This window comes from Pungitius pungitius, chromosome 4, assembly GCF_949316345.1.
Source record: "Pungitius pungitius chromosome 4, fPunPun2.1, whole genome shotgun sequence".
Classification (NCBI taxonomy): Eukaryota; Metazoa; Chordata; class Actinopteri; order Perciformes; family Gasterosteidae; genus Pungitius; species Pungitius pungitius.
This window is the reverse complement of record NC_084903.1, coordinates 16,355,648-16,374,058: the sequence shown is the minus strand read 5'-3', so window position 1 is coordinate 16,374,058 and position 18,411 is coordinate 16,355,648. Positions and strand designations below refer to the sequence as shown.

General features: G+C 42.0%; 2 protein-coding genes across 5 annotated transcripts in view; one reads left to right on the top strand and one right to left on the bottom strand.

The window, feature by feature from the left end:
• Positions 1-8,900, top strand: part of kif26ba (kinesin family member 26Ba) — a 60,892-nt gene extending 51,992 nt beyond the window's left edge. For all 3 annotated transcript variants that reach the window (XM_037482863.2, XM_037482853.2, XM_037482844.2), the window contains exons 23-29: positions 18-925; positions 1,064-1,296; positions 1,647-1,817; positions 1,922-2,136; positions 4,103-4,359; positions 5,520-5,664; positions 6,123-8,900. In XM_037482863.2, the coding sequence (XP_037338760.2) occupies positions 18-925; positions 1,064-1,296; positions 1,647-1,817; positions 1,922-2,136; positions 4,103-4,359; positions 5,520-5,664; positions 6,123-6,271 (2,078 nt within the window). In that variant the 3' untranslated portion in view covers positions 6,272-8,900. The remainder of the gene's footprint in view (positions 1-17; positions 926-1,063; positions 1,297-1,646; positions 1,818-1,921; positions 2,137-4,102; positions 4,360-5,519; positions 5,665-6,122) is intronic.
• An 861-nt stretch (positions 8,901-9,761) lies between these two features.
• smyd3 (SET and MYND domain containing 3) overlaps positions 9,762-18,411 on the bottom strand; it is a 48,793-nt gene continuing 40,143 nt past the window's right edge. Inside the window, exons 11-12 of one of the 2 annotated variants that reach the window (XM_037482876.2) lie at positions 13,524-13,632; positions 9,762-13,237 (exon numbers count right to left, since the gene is read on the bottom strand). In XM_037482876.2, the coding sequence (XP_037338773.2) occupies positions 13,127-13,237; positions 13,524-13,632 (220 nt within the window). In that variant the 3' untranslated portion in view covers positions 9,762-13,126. Of the gene's footprint in view, positions 13,238-13,523; positions 13,633-16,271; positions 16,848-18,411 lie in introns of those variants that run through there. The other variant, XM_062561806.1, reaches the window with a different exon arrangement.

The window sequence follows — 18,411 nt, the reverse complement described above, 5'->3', positions numbered from 1 at the left end:
AATTTTTCCATCACCAGGTGGGGATCAGGGCAGCTCTAGTTCAGGCGGTGAGATCCTGTCGTCTCCAGATGCCTTTAGGAGAGTTGTGGATGGCTGTGAGATGGTGCCCACTGTTGCCCTGGGAGACTGTTTGACGAGTATCTACAGCTCGGACATCCACCGCACTGCCAGTCTTCCCCGCGGCTGGCACCGCCTCAACCGCCACGACGGCTTGGACAACGGAAACGAGTACTGCAGTCTCGGGGTCACCACTTCCACCCCCTGCAGTCCTCGAGCCACACTCGACCGCCGGGGATCTGCTGGAAAACTAGGCTTCATCTCCCACAAGAAGGGGGGAATCCCACCTCTGCCGCCGATACGAAAGTCCAGCCTTGACCAGCGGAACAGGGCGGCCAGCCTTCTCCACCAGCCGTGCCACGGGGCGTCACCGCTGGGCGGCGCGGCCGACGATGCCCAGATCGCCAGGCAACGAGGCGCCAGTATAGACAGCAGCAGACTCTTCAGCGCCAAATTGGAACAGCTTGCAAACAGGACCAACTCTCTCGGTCGGGTCCACGGCTCCCAAAGTGGTTCCCAACACTACGACTGCTTCTCTCTGGAGAGAGGGGGCAGCGCAAGAGGGGGAGAGGTGAGGGGGGACAGCACCATGCCTCGTACGGGGCGCAGCGTCACCCGTGCTGGATCAGTATCCTCTCCCACTGGGAACTTTAGCAGTTTCAGTGGCGGCCCCGGTCCAAGCAGCGCCCCGCAGTCACCTGTCAAGGCCAGTGGACAGTCAAAAATATCAGCAGTCAGTAAGCTTCTAATGACCAGCAGTCCCAAGGGCCGGAGTCTGTCTTCATCCAGCACCAAGACCCTGAGCTTCTCCACCAAGTCTCTAAGCCAAGCTTCCAGCCGCAGCTCCAGCCTTCCTCCTAACGGAAAGGTGAGGAAGACATATTTTAGAAAATAGCAATAGAATAAATGAACCACCCAGTTTTGCTCAATAATGTAATGCAAATAGGTCATCAAATGACCTCCATTTCTCCTTACATTCACGTAAGTAATGTATCTGTTTCCTCAGAGCCAGAGCTCAGTACAAGGCCCTGTGCAGCAGCAGGCCCCTTCCCCTGGATCCTGGTCCACCCAATCTTTGAGCCGCAGTCGGGGGGGGAACCTGGCGGCCAAGCTGCCTCCCCGCGCTGTCAACGGGCGAATTTCAGAGCTCCTCCAGGGAAGTGCAGGCTCCCGTTCCAGAGGTCTCCCCCAGGGAGGAGGGACAGAGCCAGCAGAGGAAAGAGGAGTTGGAGGGACAAGGTTAGTCCGCTTTGCCTCATTGAATTTTACGTTTCAGCCATTTAGTAGGACATCATAAACAACTTAAAAAAGGACTATATGAATTGAGTTCATCAATTGACAATGAATATGACGCGGCAGGGAGTTTCGATGCAGTAGTCGCGCAGACACCGTTGATGTGATATGTAAGAAAATCATCAATTAGGAAAATCCTGAAGTTTTAAGGTCCACATCATGACATTTGCAGTTCCATCAGGGCTGCCATTCCCCCGGCTAAACTGTTCATTGCTAACTAAAACAGCCAAATTAAACAAATTAAAGAATAATCTGCTCATTGGATTAACTATTTCCTCCTATTTCCCTGTTCTCAGTGGAGGAGGAACTGTTGCAGGAGGTGGTGGTGATGGTATTGGAGATGGTGGTGTAACTGGTCCGGGTGAGGAGAAGGCAGTAGTAGTTCAAACACTGCCGTCACCCTACAGCAAGATCACAGCTCCCAGAAAGGCTCACCGCTGCAGCAGCGGCCATGCTAGTGACAACAGGTACGGCCGCAATTTCACTGAGAAATGTCAACATTTGCTTAAAACATTCCCATTTTTTGGGGGTTACTTTAACTTCAACTGTGAACTGATTCTGCCTCCAACAGCAGCGTACTGAGTGGTGAGCTTCCTCCGGCGATGGGGAAGACAGCCTTGTTTTACCACAGTGGAGGCAGCAGTGGCTACGAGAGCATGCTGAGAGACAGCAGCGAGAACACAGGAAGTACCTCCTCCGCCCAGGACTCCCTCAGTGAGCACAGCTCAGCCACCACCTCCTCCAGACGGAGCTCCAAGAGCAGCAAGAAGAGCAGGAGCAACACAGGTCAAAATTAAAACAAATCTTTTCAATGTTTCTGAAGTGACGTCACTTAATTGGGTTATGGATTATCATCGTGGTTGACAAGAAAGAGAAAAATAACATGTGGTGGTCAGCTTATCTCTAGTTCATAGGGGGTTTGCTTTTGTTTTATTCCTTTTCTGCCCACATACATCATTTTTGCATTATGAAATCTACAAATGTGAAAGCTTTGATGAAATGTGATTAGGAGACGGAAAAAGGCTTTTTAAAAACAAAATAAAAAACTAAGAAATGAAGGATTAACAGAAACAAGAATAAATACCATTATGAGGACAATTCTTTGGTGAAAATAATCAGCTCTGAACGTGTTGAGGAGAAGTGAGCGAAGCTGTGCCTGCAGAAGGAGAGTTAGCAGGTAGGAAAGGTGACCCTGACCACTCATCTGTGAAATAGTAAAGGGAATCTGCTGCTGTGGGCTGTAATGAATATAGATATTCACCAGCAGCACATAGAGAGGCTGCTAATGTGCCGGCCAAATTACACTCTACTGGTTAACCACAAGGATGGATATGTGCATAAAATCAGATTGGACAAGGGCAACTCTTCCTGATTAATAATTTAAATTGGAGTAACCATTTCCATACATGACTATGCAGCCTCATATTCTGCCATTAAGATTAAAGATTTAAAAAGGATGGATGTCCCACAGACAGGATCAGATGTGTGAAGATGTGACTGCGGCCGAAATCTGAATCAAATCTCCTGTGGACTCTCCCTTTGTGTTTGATTTCCATTAGATAGGATTCATTAACTATCTAAATAAAATATTATTCCATGTCTGTACTTCCTCATCTTTCATCATCTATTCCTCTCTCATTTGTCCATCTCTCCCTCCCTGCACCTTCTCCCCCCTGCGGACCCGTACTCTTATAATCCGCTCCCTACTACGTGATCAAATTCTAATGTCTCTGCTTGACCTTCCTGTGTCACAACGAGACCAAAAGACAGCTGCAACCTTATTAAAATCTCCACTCTCTCCCTTGTACTCACTCACTCACTTTATCTCTCCGTTGCAAGTGAATCAGATGACTCTCATCCCTACATGGCTGCCAATTTCCATCCAAATCGAATGTGTCTGTGTGAATGTGTGTGTGTTCATTTTAATGTGGTCACCAGATTAGACAGTGACCTGCAGCTCTTATCTGTGAGCTTTATGAACAGAGACTAAACTTTTTATCTGACTTCACACTCCATTATCTGGTCTACGATGGTCTTCCTCAGCTTACATTATCATGCTTTCAGATCTATGCCCTATCTTCCAGTTTATTTAGTGACTCACTTTGATGCAAATGGTAAAAAGTGAACAAGTAGGGGTTCCCTGTTGAGCTCAAGCACCGTCTCTATTCTGCCGTAGATAGACATCTTAACACTTGCGCAGCTGAAAACCTGTTTTTTTATCTGCATTTTTATACTGAATCTTCCTTTGTGAACTCTAGCCTTGTAAATGTAAGGCATAGTTGCCATGGTGACAAATACACTTCTGTGCAGAGGTTTGGATAGTATGTATTAGGATGCATGAAGGATAGTGTGAAGGCAGATCAGTCTCAAAAAGCAGCACATGAGATGCACACATGTGCACAGATGACTTTTGCGAGAGCTTCCACATAACTCTGCGCATAATATCTCTCCAAGAAAGAGAATAAAACCTTGAAATATATGTGACAATAAAGAAACTTTGGTCTACCTATAATTTGAGCAGGGTAAGAGTTCTTAGTCATGCTAAAGCAGTTAGAATGGTGTAGCACACTTGTGGTTGAAATGGTGCTTAGGTCGGGTAAGTTTCCCTTTAGAGAGTCACTGACAAAATCTAAAACGTTCTACATCGCATCACTTGTTGAACCATTTAAGACGAGTAAATAGTAGCGTCAGAATAAGCAATCGATGAACTCTGGTGGTGTGTGACTCTCTTTTTTCTTTTTTTCTTTTTCAGGCCTGCAGCGTCGTCGTCTGATCCCAGCACTGACCTTGGACTCTTCCTCTTCTTCACCTTCTCACCGCTCCTCTAAACAGGCCATCACCTCCTCTTCCTCCAGCCCAGGTGCATGCTGGGTAGACGGTCCACTGGGGCCACCGACTCCCTCAAACCTGCGTGGCGCGACCGCAACGTCAGAAACCTTTGAGATAAAGGTGTATGAGATAGATGATGTTGAGCGACTGCAGAAGAGGAAAGACAAAGGAGGAAGCAAGGTGAGACGGGGAGGAGGGAAGCAGCTAATATATTTATAATAAATATATATTACCCCACAATATACAGATGGGTAGATGAACCTCCGTTTTTTTCCCCGGCTGTACAGCTAAAGGAGCATGTGAGTCCTTGAGAATTACAAATATGGCAGGTATAGATCAGAAAATCCCCCAATCTCCACGGGTAAAATAATCTCATTTACATCCAGTGGGGAAATTTTGAAGCCATTGTATGCTTTTACTAAACGGCTTTACAATTCCCCCCTAAACCCAATAAAGCTGATTCTGGTTCTGAAAGAGGGAGGAGAGGGTAACAGCGTGGAAGTGTATTTGGAAACCAAACAGGGTTCAAACAAAGCATTTACGGGTTAAAGAAAGAGGAAGTGTCTGAGGAGGATGTAGTGTTTGGCGGTCGGTTGAAGGAGAATGAAGAATGGATGTGTGGAGAGAATTAAAGAAGGTGGAGAGGGAAAGAGAAGAGAGAGAGGCCCAGAGGCAGGAGCCGTATTGCTGTTGATGTCAAAGAAATGAATACTTTGGGGACACACTAAAAAGCAATGAGTGTCCTAGTTGGGCACTGCTGCGAGAGGAAGAAGACATGAGTTACTGTATTAAAGGAATTAATGTGGAAAGAGACAAAGGATTTTCACTAAAGCAATGAATCAACATTAGCGTATGTATTGTGTAGAGTGAGTTTGGAAAAAATCAGTTTCTATCTGTGTTATTTAATTTGATAAATTATCTATAAGATCAATAAGATCTCAGGTTCAGCTGAATAGAGTTTTAATGTAATGAATGCACGGTGCAGGTTTCTATGTTCCCACTCTGAAACCTTTATGTATGTATGTATGCACGCAGGGGAGGGAGCTTTGTGAGCTTTGGGTTCGAGTGTGGGAGAGAAAAGCATGAAATATAGATTTTTCCTACAGCAGGCCCCAAGAAAGCCACTTAACCACCGACTGCTGCAGTGAAGCTGCTCAGCGTCCGAAAGCACTCGACTGTGTTCACACTGAAGGGTCGATGAGGTGTGAATGTATGCATCTGTGTGAGTGTTAATCAGCATGCTGCTGAAAGACAGCCCCGTGTGTTTCACAGCAGTCCTCCAGATACATAAAAGGCCTCTGTCCACTCTGTGTGTGTGTGTGTGTGTGTGTGTGTGTCAGGAGGTGGTGCACGCCAAGCTCCGTCTGCTGGAACACCGTCAACAGAGAATCACTGAAGTCAGAGCCAAGTACCAGTGCCTGAAGAAGGAGCTGGAGCAAACCAAACAGCACCTGATGCTGGAGCCACACAAATGGACCACCGAGTGTAAGTAGAACTCGGATACATACACAAGTGGTGTGTGTGTTTGTGTGTGTGATCATGTATTGAACACTAAATGTTCTCAACGGCTTAGATGATTATTTCTATGAGGGGATTGACTGGATGTGTTATAATCCTTATCATAAGTTATCACTGGTTAGGTTTCTTGCCAGTTGAAATGTAAGAACACCCACATATTCAGAGTGTATGGAAATTATACAGTAAAGACAACATGTGTTTCAATAATATATTCCATTTATGCAAATAAATCCCCCTATTGGTACACACTGGACATTGGTTTGGATACATAATAGCACAAACCTACGTACAATCAATGAATCGCAAGTTTGGGGGTTTTGAATCAAATGTATTGACAATAACATGAAGTAATATAAATAATTGGTTATATGCTCATAAACCAATTTAACTGTTAAAGTTTGTCATCTTCGCCTGTCTATTTTCAGTTGAGCTACAACAGGCTTACGAAGTGGACTCACTGGAATATTTGGAGGCCCTGGAGACAGTGACGGACAAACTGGAGAACCGAGTCAACTTCTGCAAAGCCCACCTCATGATGATCACCTGCTTCGACGTGTCCTCAAGACACCGGTAGACAGACGGCTGGAGGCCCACAGAGGCAGAGACTCAGCTGGACTCAATTCGATGACGAGCGTTGGACCATTATGCCCACAGATTCATCAAAAACCTACAAAATATCTCCTAAAAACACCCTCATCTCATCAGATTTTGTGGATAATTGCAAGGAGTGATACGGGGATGACTGACCACTTGATCCTCTATGTCATTCCAATGGCTCCTCCAGATGTTAGTAGGTAGGAGACAGGTGGACGCAGGGATGGAGGGTGTAATAGAGAATGGATATACATGTATCAGGCCAGAGGACAGATGAGACCCTGTTGTATTTCTTGGGGAGTGAAAACAACCTCAGACAGAGATATCGAGCAGCATCTAATTAACGGACCACTTTAAATCAGATGAATATCGCTGCTCAGAGGCAGACTGACGATGCGAGTCTGGGAAGAAACATCCGCAACATAAATAATACTCGGGTTTCCAGAGACGAACAAAAATGAACCCATTCAGACAGCTCTAAGACTGAATCTTTTAGGAATGTCGAGAAGAAAGGAGCGGAAAGTCGAACAAAAACTGCCCATTTTCTAAACAAAAAAAGATAAAGAGGTGCAAGAGAGGAGAGAAACAATTTGGCATCTCCCACCATTTTAGAAAAGCACTTTTAAGAGTTTAAATCCAGTGTGTGCCGACAACAGAACGGCCTGGTATTGTTGTGCAGTTATTAATAGAAACGGACCAAGAGAAAGACAGGACAAAGGAAAAATGATTTAGACAAGTGCCTTGTAAACATTTCAACAATACCAAGACCAATTCTCTTTCTCTCTACAATGCAATTAGTTTGGTGCTAGCGTAGAAAAAAAAAACACAAAATATCAGTGTCCTTGGGAAACCTTTGAATTTATAGCCATTTTTGACTGTGATGTTTTACTGTGGGTCAATGTTTCACTATATCATAGACAAAGTAACACTGTATGTTTCAATGGTCTTCGGTGCACTGATGAGAGATGAGACTAGGTTTAAAATAAATTTAAATAGTTAATAGACCTTGTGCTCTGAAAAACAGCTAAATTGTTGCAAGGACCAAATATCCAATTTAAAAATGTTTAAATTGAAATTTTTCAAGAAAGAGCAACAGGTGTTTAAACAAAGACAAAACCACCCTTTTTTCGTGGTGATGTTTTTGACTTAAACCACAAACTGAGCACCTGAATCTGAGCATCTGAACTTTGATCCTCAGCGGCACACACACAGCATGTTTCTCCCGATACAGATGTGATGGCTTTTCCATGTTCGCAAAGCAATGAAACGTCTGGTTCACAGAGAAGTGGAAATGAAAATGTGTTTTCTCTGATCGATTGACTTGACTGTCAGACCAACTGTCTGTTATTTGTATCCGTGTTGTTCTGCTTTATTCTAAAAAAACGGAATGATTTGTCAATGTGTGTGTTTTATATTACGGTATCCTTTTTTATTTGAGTCCAATGGGACCACGTGGAGACTATGTATTATAGCAAGAGAATGGAAGTGGTCAAAGAGACACACAATACACAGGCACAAGATAAGCCTATTGATGAACAGTGTTAAAGGCCTGCGTTATTGGAAACAAATAGTGAATTTAGACTAAAATATACCTGATAATGGAAGAACTGAAAAAGATGTTTAAAGTAAAGAAAGAAAGAAATGGGACAATGGCCAAATTAAGGGGCATAGGTCTCTGCCTGGTTGCATTTTTGTTTTGGAAGATTTGTTAATATTACTATCTATGGTGCTTGAGATGTTTATGATCTAAATGTTTGTACAAATATAAATATGTGAAAGAGCCCGTTTCCTTCTAAAACACAGAACAATACCCTTTGAAAGCTTCTTCTACATCGCTGTCATCACATCTGTTGCTGACCCCCCCCCCCCCCCCCCGCCCCCGCCCCCGACTGTCAAGCACAAAGCATTATGGGAGAGCATGTTTGTTTGAGAGGTAAAACGAGACACAGACAGACTTCAATGATGGAGGTACGATCGGTCAAAAGCATCAAAGTGACACAGTTATACAGTAGAGCAAACTCAGTTTGGACCTTTTCCACTGGACCGACACAGAAATGATTACTCTTAATGTTTGGATCTTGACGTGTAAAGAGCTAAGAGTCTCATTTCATGTGGTGTAGAGCTGCAGTAACAACTAGTGGGAAATTAACCTGATGCTTTTGACAGACTGTTCCTAAGAGGGGTTTCCACACGCTCACTGTTTTTATCTCTGTTCATTGTGCCAGTCATGAATGAAGGTTTATTTATTCAAGCGGAGGAGAGCACAGTCAATTATTTGTTCTTATTTATTTATCACTTATGATCTGAAAAAGTTACTATGCATTCAAGGAAAGAAAAAAAACTATAAATACTTTGCTGAGCCCATGTCATATAAACATACATATACTGTGCACATATCATAATTACACTCATTTTTATTTTATATATTTTCTGCTCCTTTGGTCTGCTCCTGTTGTTTCTATTGGAGATTTTAATGGGATTTGGGTTTCCTAAAACATTCTACTTAATGTTTCTGGGTAGCAACGTGGCTTCAGCCCAGTGCACGTGAAGAAGAAAACAGTGTTGTTTTAAGGGACATGTACAATTATTCTACAGTACTAACTATAATAGCATAGTGTCATGTTTTGGAAACCCCGACCTCTGGATGAGCTTATTGGCCTGCGCTTTCTATAATGCTGTGTGATGATTTGTCCTTCACGTGTCACTGCCAAATCTACTGTGGTAGCGCTTTATGATTCTAGCATTTATTGTGACAAACACTTGGGGTTTTGATGCCCTTTGTGTTTATATATATATATAACGTCATAGTCCATGTACTAGCCTCATAAACGGCAGCGATATTAAATGAGATTGCCAGGTGTTTGAAATCAAATTATTCACAAAAATAACTAGTTGCAGGGCAACAGGAATCAACAAGTTTATGTAGCGATAAGTGTTTTACTGGAATTATGACGTGTTTTCTGGACATCTGACCACATAGCATCTTTAGATCCGTGAGCAGTTTTGTGTGTTAAAGTATCAGACCACATTTCCAGAAACTGATTTTATTTGCAGCAGGAAGACAATTTGAATTATTGTACGTTTTGAGACAGAATGACATTTTTTATTCCACTGATTAAAACCAGTTTGTGTTTCAGTGTAAAGTGCCAAGGAGTCACTTCCTAAAAGATAACCCAGTTTTAAGAGACATGCTCAGTCTCGTGTCCATACTTCAAAACTGAGATCAAAATGTCCTCTGGTGATGAACCGTTTCTGTAAAATGTGGTCTGACACATTGAATTGATGGAAGAGCAAGATGGAGGGATGTAAATAAAGAAATGTATGGAAAGAGTTTCACATCTGAGTTTTCATTCTTCGAGCATAAATCCATAAAGTCGGTCCCAAACCAATGAAATGCCCACATTTTGCATTATGACCAACACATAAAAGATGGTAGGCAATGTTATATCACACCTATTAATCAAAGAATATTAGAAAATCAATGGATCATTATTCATTTAAGGTTTTTGGAATCTGTGATAATCTTGTTTTTTTTGCTTCCAGAGCACACTAAACCCAAGTATACTGGAAACTATAATCCTGTGGTGCAGGCTGAGTGTGAGTGTGTGAGTGTGTGTGTGTGTACCTTCACTAGCCTGTAGGCAGCTTCCTAGGTGACATGTTGCCCTGTTGAGCCGGCTTTGATCAACCGCGCACAGCAGGGAACAGGAAGGAGGTGAAGGAAGGAATAGGGGAGACCAGGAGAGAATAGATGAGAAGAAAGGTGGCTACAGGAAATGTGGGATAAAAGGGGATTGTGACAAAGTTTTGGTGAACAGGATCACCTTTGAGCAGAGTGCAGAGGGGAGAAATGGGGTTGGACAGGAGAACATACAAAGACAAGTAAACAAACATTACATTTAGAAACTGTTCCAGAATTATCTGGAGGAATTAAAAAAATATATTATTACAATCATCTTTCACCAAACCTGTCCAATGGTATGAGTTAAAAGTTTAATTTCCTGCCTAACATAGTAAGGCAGATTTTCATGCTGGATGTTATTATGTACAATGGAATCTTCTTGGACTAGATTTAGACGTGACTTTAGAGTGCAAGAAAAAAAGACGGTTTATTCGACTTCTCTATTTTCTTTTCAGGCAAGAACTTCTCTATTTCCCAGAAAGAGGGATTTAAGTCTTAAGTATTGAGTTAAAGACCAGACCTGATGATGGACCTTTATGAAAAGTGAAAAGATAGGAAAAAGATTTTTACCTCATGTTGAAGGTAAGTGCCACATTTTTTAGTCTGGTCTTTCACCATTTGATACAGACAGAAAGTGGAGCCTTATGGTCCTTCCGAGTTTTGGCTTCATAAGCAGGAGGTGTCAGAAAAGTTTGAACTATTGCATGAGCAACGTCTCATCCTGTAGTTGTTCACCTCAAAACACAGCTGCCAATCACAAAATTGCGCTGCATGGAAAGAGTGGTGATCAACAAAGTATGTGGGAATCATGCATGCCTGTGACATGAAAGGGGTGAACCAACTGTCCGACCAACGTCCCCAAGAGACATGGCCCCATCATGGTAAAGATCACAATACCATGGAAACAAGCCAATCTCAGTCCAACAAGGACTCATCATGAAATTTGTATAGTTTCCAAGAAGGTAGAAGCAGTTACCCTTCATCTCAACGGCCCTCGGTTTTTAAGAGCCTGCTCTGATGATGAATCATCTAAGATGAAAGGCAGATGGAGAGGTGATGAGGCCATGGTGACGATGTGGGCTTTACGTGAGGCTTCATAGTTTCATTCCAATATGGGAATGCTCATGAATATATGGCAATATCCATCAAGTTATTTTCACAGAATGCTGTAAAACAGGAAGATATTTGAGAAGTGATACAAGGGATCAAATCTGCCGTGTCTGCCTGTTAATATAACCTGAAAGGCTGCATCTCTTTGAAACCCTTGGTAAGGCAGAAGGGACTTTTTCATCATTACAATGTAACAATTTGACATGCAGATAGAGAATTAGAAAGATTTTTGCTGTCATCCAATAAAATTAGACCTGACAATCAATTTGAGAGTGAAGGCAGGTTCTAATCTTGTATCTTGAACTTAGGTTGTTGTTTTACTTTCTTATTTAGACTGTGGATATTGACAGGGAGGGAGAGAATATTAGAGAAGATACAGGAGGAGTGGAAGAAAAAAATGAGAGATGATATCAGGGAGAGTAGAGAGTGCAAAGGTGAAGTGGTGCAGGAAGAGACAGGGTGAGGCGGAAGGTCCACAAAATGAAAATTGAAAATGCGAATGGCAGGAGATGCATGAAGATGGGTTAAAACCACTAGGTGTCCTCTTTGTGATTGGCTGCAGAAACGTGCAGCAGTAGAGAGAGAGGGATGAGGACGAATAGTGAATTTAATTTAAAAGGCTTTGGGGAGTGAGAGAGGCAGACAAACGGGGGAGAGAGACAGCGAGTGGCAGAGAGGGAGACAGAGGGTTATGGTTAAGCTACGGTAAAGCTAATTTAATAGCTGTTAAGATGTGCGAGAGGAGAAAGGCAGAGGGTGAGAGAGACAGCAGCAGAGCCAGCGATGTGCGTAATGGAGGAAGGAGGAGCGGTGTTCTCTCCCACAGACCATTCAGTCCACCACCTTCATTACCACTCATTTCAATCTTTGCCTTCATTTCCTTTCGTCTCTTCAAGATTCAATTAACAAAAGCCTTTTCTCTCCCCGTCCGCATACATCAGCAGGGGGAAATTAAACGAGTGTTTATGTATGTTATATGTAACATGTTACTGTCGGGACTTTTTTTTGTAATTCTGTGATTATCGTCGATTATTATCCGTAGTTTACTGCTGACTTACCCGGGACGGATGACGGGATTGTTGGCCGTTCTCATGCTTCAGAAAACAAAAACCTTTTTAGAAACATAAAAACCAAACAAGTTTCTAGCCCCCCATAAACAGCGCGCACACACACACACACACACACACACAAACACACACACACAGGTTCCATTTCAGCGGAAATGCTGTCATCAGTTTGCAAATGATAGACTTTTGGGATTAACAAGTGAGAGAGAGTGAGAGAGAGACCTATCACCACATTCCATCACAGAAACACAAGGCTTGACTATTAACCCAAAATAACAAGGATTAACATGGGAAGTGTGCGATGAATATATATAGAAGAAAGATGGATGTTTCTAAAACAACACACACCCACAGTGCACGTAGACACAAAGGGACCCACGCACAGAGACACACATCTAGATGGTATATTGGAGGATTAAATGCAGGAGACAGAGGAATATAAGTCTCTGCGCTCTCTTTCCCACACAAACAATTACACACACTCACATGGGGTTGCTTACTTTGTCAATAAACTTGAAGCGAGACGAATAGAAACGTGCAGAGGAATAATTAGTGGTTGGTAGCTCGTTATGAGATGCTAAACTAGTTATACCTCGATAGCATCAACTCATCCAAGTAAAAAAAGAAAGCAAATAACAAAACACAAAATGTTAATAAACTTGTTTTAAAAGGAATTTAATTTTTTTTAGACCTATTCAATGCTTCCCGTTAATGTGCCTGGATCATAAGACTCCAACCAACTGCCCATCAGCCTCATTTTACTGCACAGCACCACTGTACAGCATCACACATCGGCTTTAATTCAGACTTATGTCTCGTTATTCTCAACACAAAATATCTTAAACAACTTAAATATATTCCGTTTTGACAAAATGAGGGCTCAAAGCATTTTTTTAAAGAAAATGTCTGATAAACATCATATAGTAGAAATGTCCAGTGGTCATTCTTTCTTTGTTTTATATTTTGTGGCTGCGTCTCAGCGACTGTTGAACTGAACGATCTCAGTGCGACATTCCTCCATCTTCATCAGTAGATCGGCGGTCATGGGGTGATCGTCCCCGTGGGTGAGCTTCATGATCCGATGGGCCTGGGAACGCAGAAGCAAACAACCTAAGAGCTTCTTAGCTGTCGAGGTGCCAAGACAATGTGGGACAGTGATGAGCTGCGGTGGAACGTTAAAACGTGACGCTACTCTGAGAAATCGAATCGATGCTAAAACGGAAACTTGGTGAACAAAAGTTACATTCAAATGACTTCTGACTTCCTCTTTTGTTACATCTCTCCAGAACTGACGGATCAAACAATAAGAACTAGATTATCCCTGTACAAAAGAACAATATGATTTTATTTATTTAGTATTTCCTCCCTCGCACCTGTTTGAATGTGTCCAAAGCGTCCTCAATGCGTTCCAGGTAATGTTGCAGCTTTCCGACTCTCACCAGCTGGACCCCGTGGACGGGATGAGGATCGGGGAAGTACTGGCTTTAGTGAGAAGAGACAGTGGAGCACATTTTATTTTCTTAACTCTATTCTATATATCCTAGGTGTATTTAGTCATTTTGTTCTTCTGACATCTGGTTTGTGGTTTCAATTCCATTTCCCTTGAAAATCTTCAACATTCTGAACACTTTTAACAAGAATAATATTTTTTTACTCCTCATCCAAGAGCTGTATGCTTGTAAAACCAAACTGAATAATTAATGCTGAACTACTGTATTACATTGAATCTGATTTTAGTGGCCGTGCTGTATCATCTATCAATATTCCATTGATTTTCACACACTTATCCAGGCACGGGTCATGAGGTTTCACTAGACACCCAGAGGGACGCGATTAAAAAAACAGGTAGGCTGGATGGCCAAACTCCCAGAAGCCCTCAGGGATCCTCACGAGGTCACGACCAGGAGATGAATTCCACCGCACGCCTCGTGAATCTGACATTCAACAATCATCTTCAATCCATCACAAGCCAAGAAACGCACTTCTCCATCCTCTTTAATAGGTATCATGTCATTGTGTTTGTATAGGCAGGTGTGATGCATAGTAATAAATAAATGATCTTAACAGGAGACAACGTGTGTGGATTATGCAGGTTTCCCCTTTTTGTGATAAACCTGACTGAACATGTTGTGTCGACATGTTTGTGTGTCTGAGCTTCCAGTTTTTCTTCATTCTTTTCACTGCTATGTAATATTTACCTTGAAGTGCCTTCATTTCCTTGAAAGGTCATTGTCATGTGAGAGAAACAGATACAGAAAGAGCAAGAGTTGCTTTTGGGATTTGTATCCATGGGGACAGACACCGTTCTGAAAATCCTGTAAGTAGAGACACACCCCCCCCCCCCCCCCCCCCCCACACACACACACACACACAGTTGATGACCTTTGTTACGTACAGTGCACCCCCCCACATTACAAACGCACATGTTTTTCAGGCAGTTCGAGCTTAGTCCCACAAAGATAAATACATAGCAGGGACTCTTCGGAAGCAGCTTTGTTGTTGGGGTAAACACTGCAGTTCTCAAAACACTAATTTAGCCGACTCCATTTGTCATTTATCCTCTTTTCTTCTCCATCCTTCTGCGTTGATCTCTTTATTTTACCTATTTCACGTCTCCTCTGCTCCCCCTGGTTCATATTTGTGCTCTGCTCGCTGCAGGGATTAAAGTTGGTGTCACAGCTCGGTTGTTCCTCCTTCTCTCCTCAGCCGTGCTCCATTTGTTCCTCTCCCCACTCTCCACTGCCCCTCTAAGTCTCTCCCTCTCTCTCGCTGTTCCCTCTTGATTGCACAAACAAAATGTTATTTATTTATTTATTTTTTTAAATCTAACACAACCGCCGCAAGGCGGTATTTAAGCTCGCTGACGAAGCACATTGAAACAAATTAGCATTTCTTGTCGGGCTCATTCTCTTTCTCTGGAATTCACTCTCACGCACATAAACAAACAAATAGACCTGTAAGTAAACACAGACATACGAGTACGTTCACGCATGCAGGGGCATTAATGTACGCTCATGGATGCACACTAATATTGGATCATCAATTAGAATCGGTGTCACTCTGTTTAACGTGCTGTATGTAATTATTTATTCAAGCACTTAAAAGAGCAAATGTCTGAAGTTTTTGAACTATTTGAATTAAAACAAAACAAAAATCTTTGAGTTCTCACTCAAAATGCTAATTTCCCGTTTGTCCATACCTTCAAGCCTAACTTAACTACTAACTAACCGGCCAATTACGTAGACGGCCCCAATTGAATCATTAAAAAGGAAGTTCAAACACTAAAGCAACAACATTAGTCCTCCATGAATAACAGCAAGTTACAATGTTAATTCAATTACAAAGCAGACGAGTCAAGCTGCCACGACGTGCAAACACATCAGCACCAAACCCCAATTATATTTCCTCTTTGTATATAAACCCACACAGCGGTTAAATTAATTTCATTAACTTGTGTCTCCTGAATTCTCCCCTCCGGGGGGAGTAAATTGAAGGGGAAGTGGGGTCTTAGAGCTAGTTAGAAAGCCACGGCTCTCGGCTATGAGTAAAAGAAAGGGCAAGGAGGAGAAAGTAATAATTGTAGAGAAGTGCGGCATTTCCATGCAAATATAGTGGAACTAATGAGGCTCTCGTTGGGAACAAAATATCCACGGCCTGCTGTTAATGAGAGGAAAACTTTTATCTTACTAAGTATTAAACGGAGAACAGATACAGGGAGGAGAAATTAGCTGCGAGTATTCTCCATTGTGTTTGGTTTGACCCCTCATTCTGTTTTGCTTGTCCTACATTCACAGTTTAGCAAACGAAGCCCCGCTGTGCATCTGTTGCTAAAACAAAGAACATTTGCATAAGCTTTACATCACTGTTTAACTACAGTTAAACTTACAAGTCCAACGTTTGGTTCAGCAGGAATACACATCTTTGTCCCTTTTTCTTTGTTAATCATCTTTAAACCTTTCGATATACATTATCAAAACCAATTTTAAAATCCAAACATAAGCAGATTATACTTGGGGGGCATTCTGCGACCAGACCTGATATTTATATGAGTTTAAGAGAAATCTGCCATTCCTTAAACCCTTATGTGGCCTATCGGTGCGTGCTTTTAAAAGCAGTAAAGGAAATTGGGCCAATTGTGGCCTGAAATCAAACAGCGAATGCTTAGAAGACTTTTAGATTTTACACCACCAACCTCTCCATGAGGGAGCGTGGTTGCACATCACCATCCTGCAAGAACACAGAAATCTCTCCACAGAAATCAACAAATTGATCTCTACAAAACTGCTGAATAGATGCATTTCTGAAATACGTCATTGTTTATTCTAAGGGACTTACAAAAAAGGAAAATAAATAGAAACTGAACGAGTTTCAGGTGTTGCTGGGAAGTTAAGAAACATATGATTTGGAAATTACTTACAGAAATAAGAAAAGACACTGAACACCAAAAGGCTTCAAGAGAGACAATATAAATGAAACATCTATTTTGGAGCTCAACTTCATGTGTGTAAGCGGTCTAAGAACATGCTTATTGATGACATAGCAACATAAGTTCAAGCATCCACACGAGTCTATCGGTAAAATAAGTGCAGCATGAAGACATTCAACAAGCTGTGTGTGTACAGCCTGCAGCGAGGAGGTGTGCATCACTCGCACTCTCTCTATACATCACCAACTGAATACAGAAAGGGAAAAAAGACCTGCAGAGACATTGAAAGAAGAAAGGAATACAGAATGAGGGGAAGGACAGGAGAGAGATAGAGAACTCCTGCAGCTATCCTTCTTCTGTGCCATCCAAAGCGCCCAGAGGAAGATAGGAGATGAATATGGAAGCTTTTCCTCCCACTCTCTAACTATTTCACTCCTTCTCTTTCATTGGAGTCTCCATTGCTTGCCACACTAATACTTTACTGCATTCCTCTAGTCCTCTTTTTCCACCTCTCCCTTGTGATTCCGCCCCGTTTTACCCCTCTCATCTGTCATTCATCAGCTGCTTGTGTCCCCTCTCTCACTCCCATTCACAACAACATGCCACCACTCGTCCCATTCAGCTCATCACCATCTCTCGCTTTGTGCACCACTGTTTTTGGTTATTTTTCGATAGGGTTTATACGGTTTCTCTTACTCTGTGTGAGCGTGTGTGTGGATGTGAGAGAGAGAGAGAGAGAGAGAATTGCTCTGCCACTAGAGCTCTGCCCTTCACACAGGATCAATTACTCTTAACTAAACACACACAGAAATGATCTATAGAGTTTGAGAGGGATGGAAGGACAAACATACTGCAGACGAGTTCAAGATCTGTGCTGGAGGGACCTCATCCAGAAGATAATTAACAATGTTGATGCAATTTATTGTCATCAGGATTTATTTAGCTCTAGATTAATCTGCCTTCAGTAAATTCCCCTTTTATTAGGACAAGCGATGTAGGAGATTTAGTACCTATGATAATTACAAGTCCTCTTGTGGTCACCTCCTTTTTTATTTGCTGCACAAATTCTCCTCTCTATTTAAACGTCTTCTACCTGCATAACATAACCCTTTAAAACTCCTCTGTTCTCTTTTTTGCCCTTTCTCAGTACATCTTAATAAAATCTTGTACCTATGAATACAAAATATAACTTAATCTAATCAAGGAAAACCTAATTATGTTGGCTGTCAAGCCCAGATATAACATTTCATCGGGAGATTTGAAGACATTGACTTAAAAATAAAATAGTTTCCAAGATATGTTTCATGTATTTCTAAACAAACCCTGTTAGTGGGGACCAAAGGGCCAAATCCAGCCCACTGCCTAATCTCTTCATTGTTGAGTCTTTTAACAATCGCTGTTTTCAGTGCTTCATCTCCAGTTCAAAGTAAAACACAAGCAAAGGATGAAATATTCTTAACAGATATCCTGTATATGTGTTAAGATTTATCTTAACAGCCTTACAGTGCATCACCCCAATGCATTTGTTTGAGAATAAGTGGTAAATACAATGTTGCCTAAAATAGCATAAAATGCCTTGTGGTGACTATGAAGGCATTATAGTCGAAGAGCAGCCCAAATCTGTGAAATAATAACTTTGAAGTGTTCTACATTGGTAAAAACACTAATTAGTAGGTATGAGTGAGCCCTAAATGAGGGAGATGCACTCAGGATGAGTCACTCTTGTCCTTTTGCTCACATCACTGTTCATACTGGAATAAGGAAGGAAAATACACTCAAATCCATGTAGTGGATATCCATCTTAAATCATAGAACAATAAAGCTATTCATTTGTG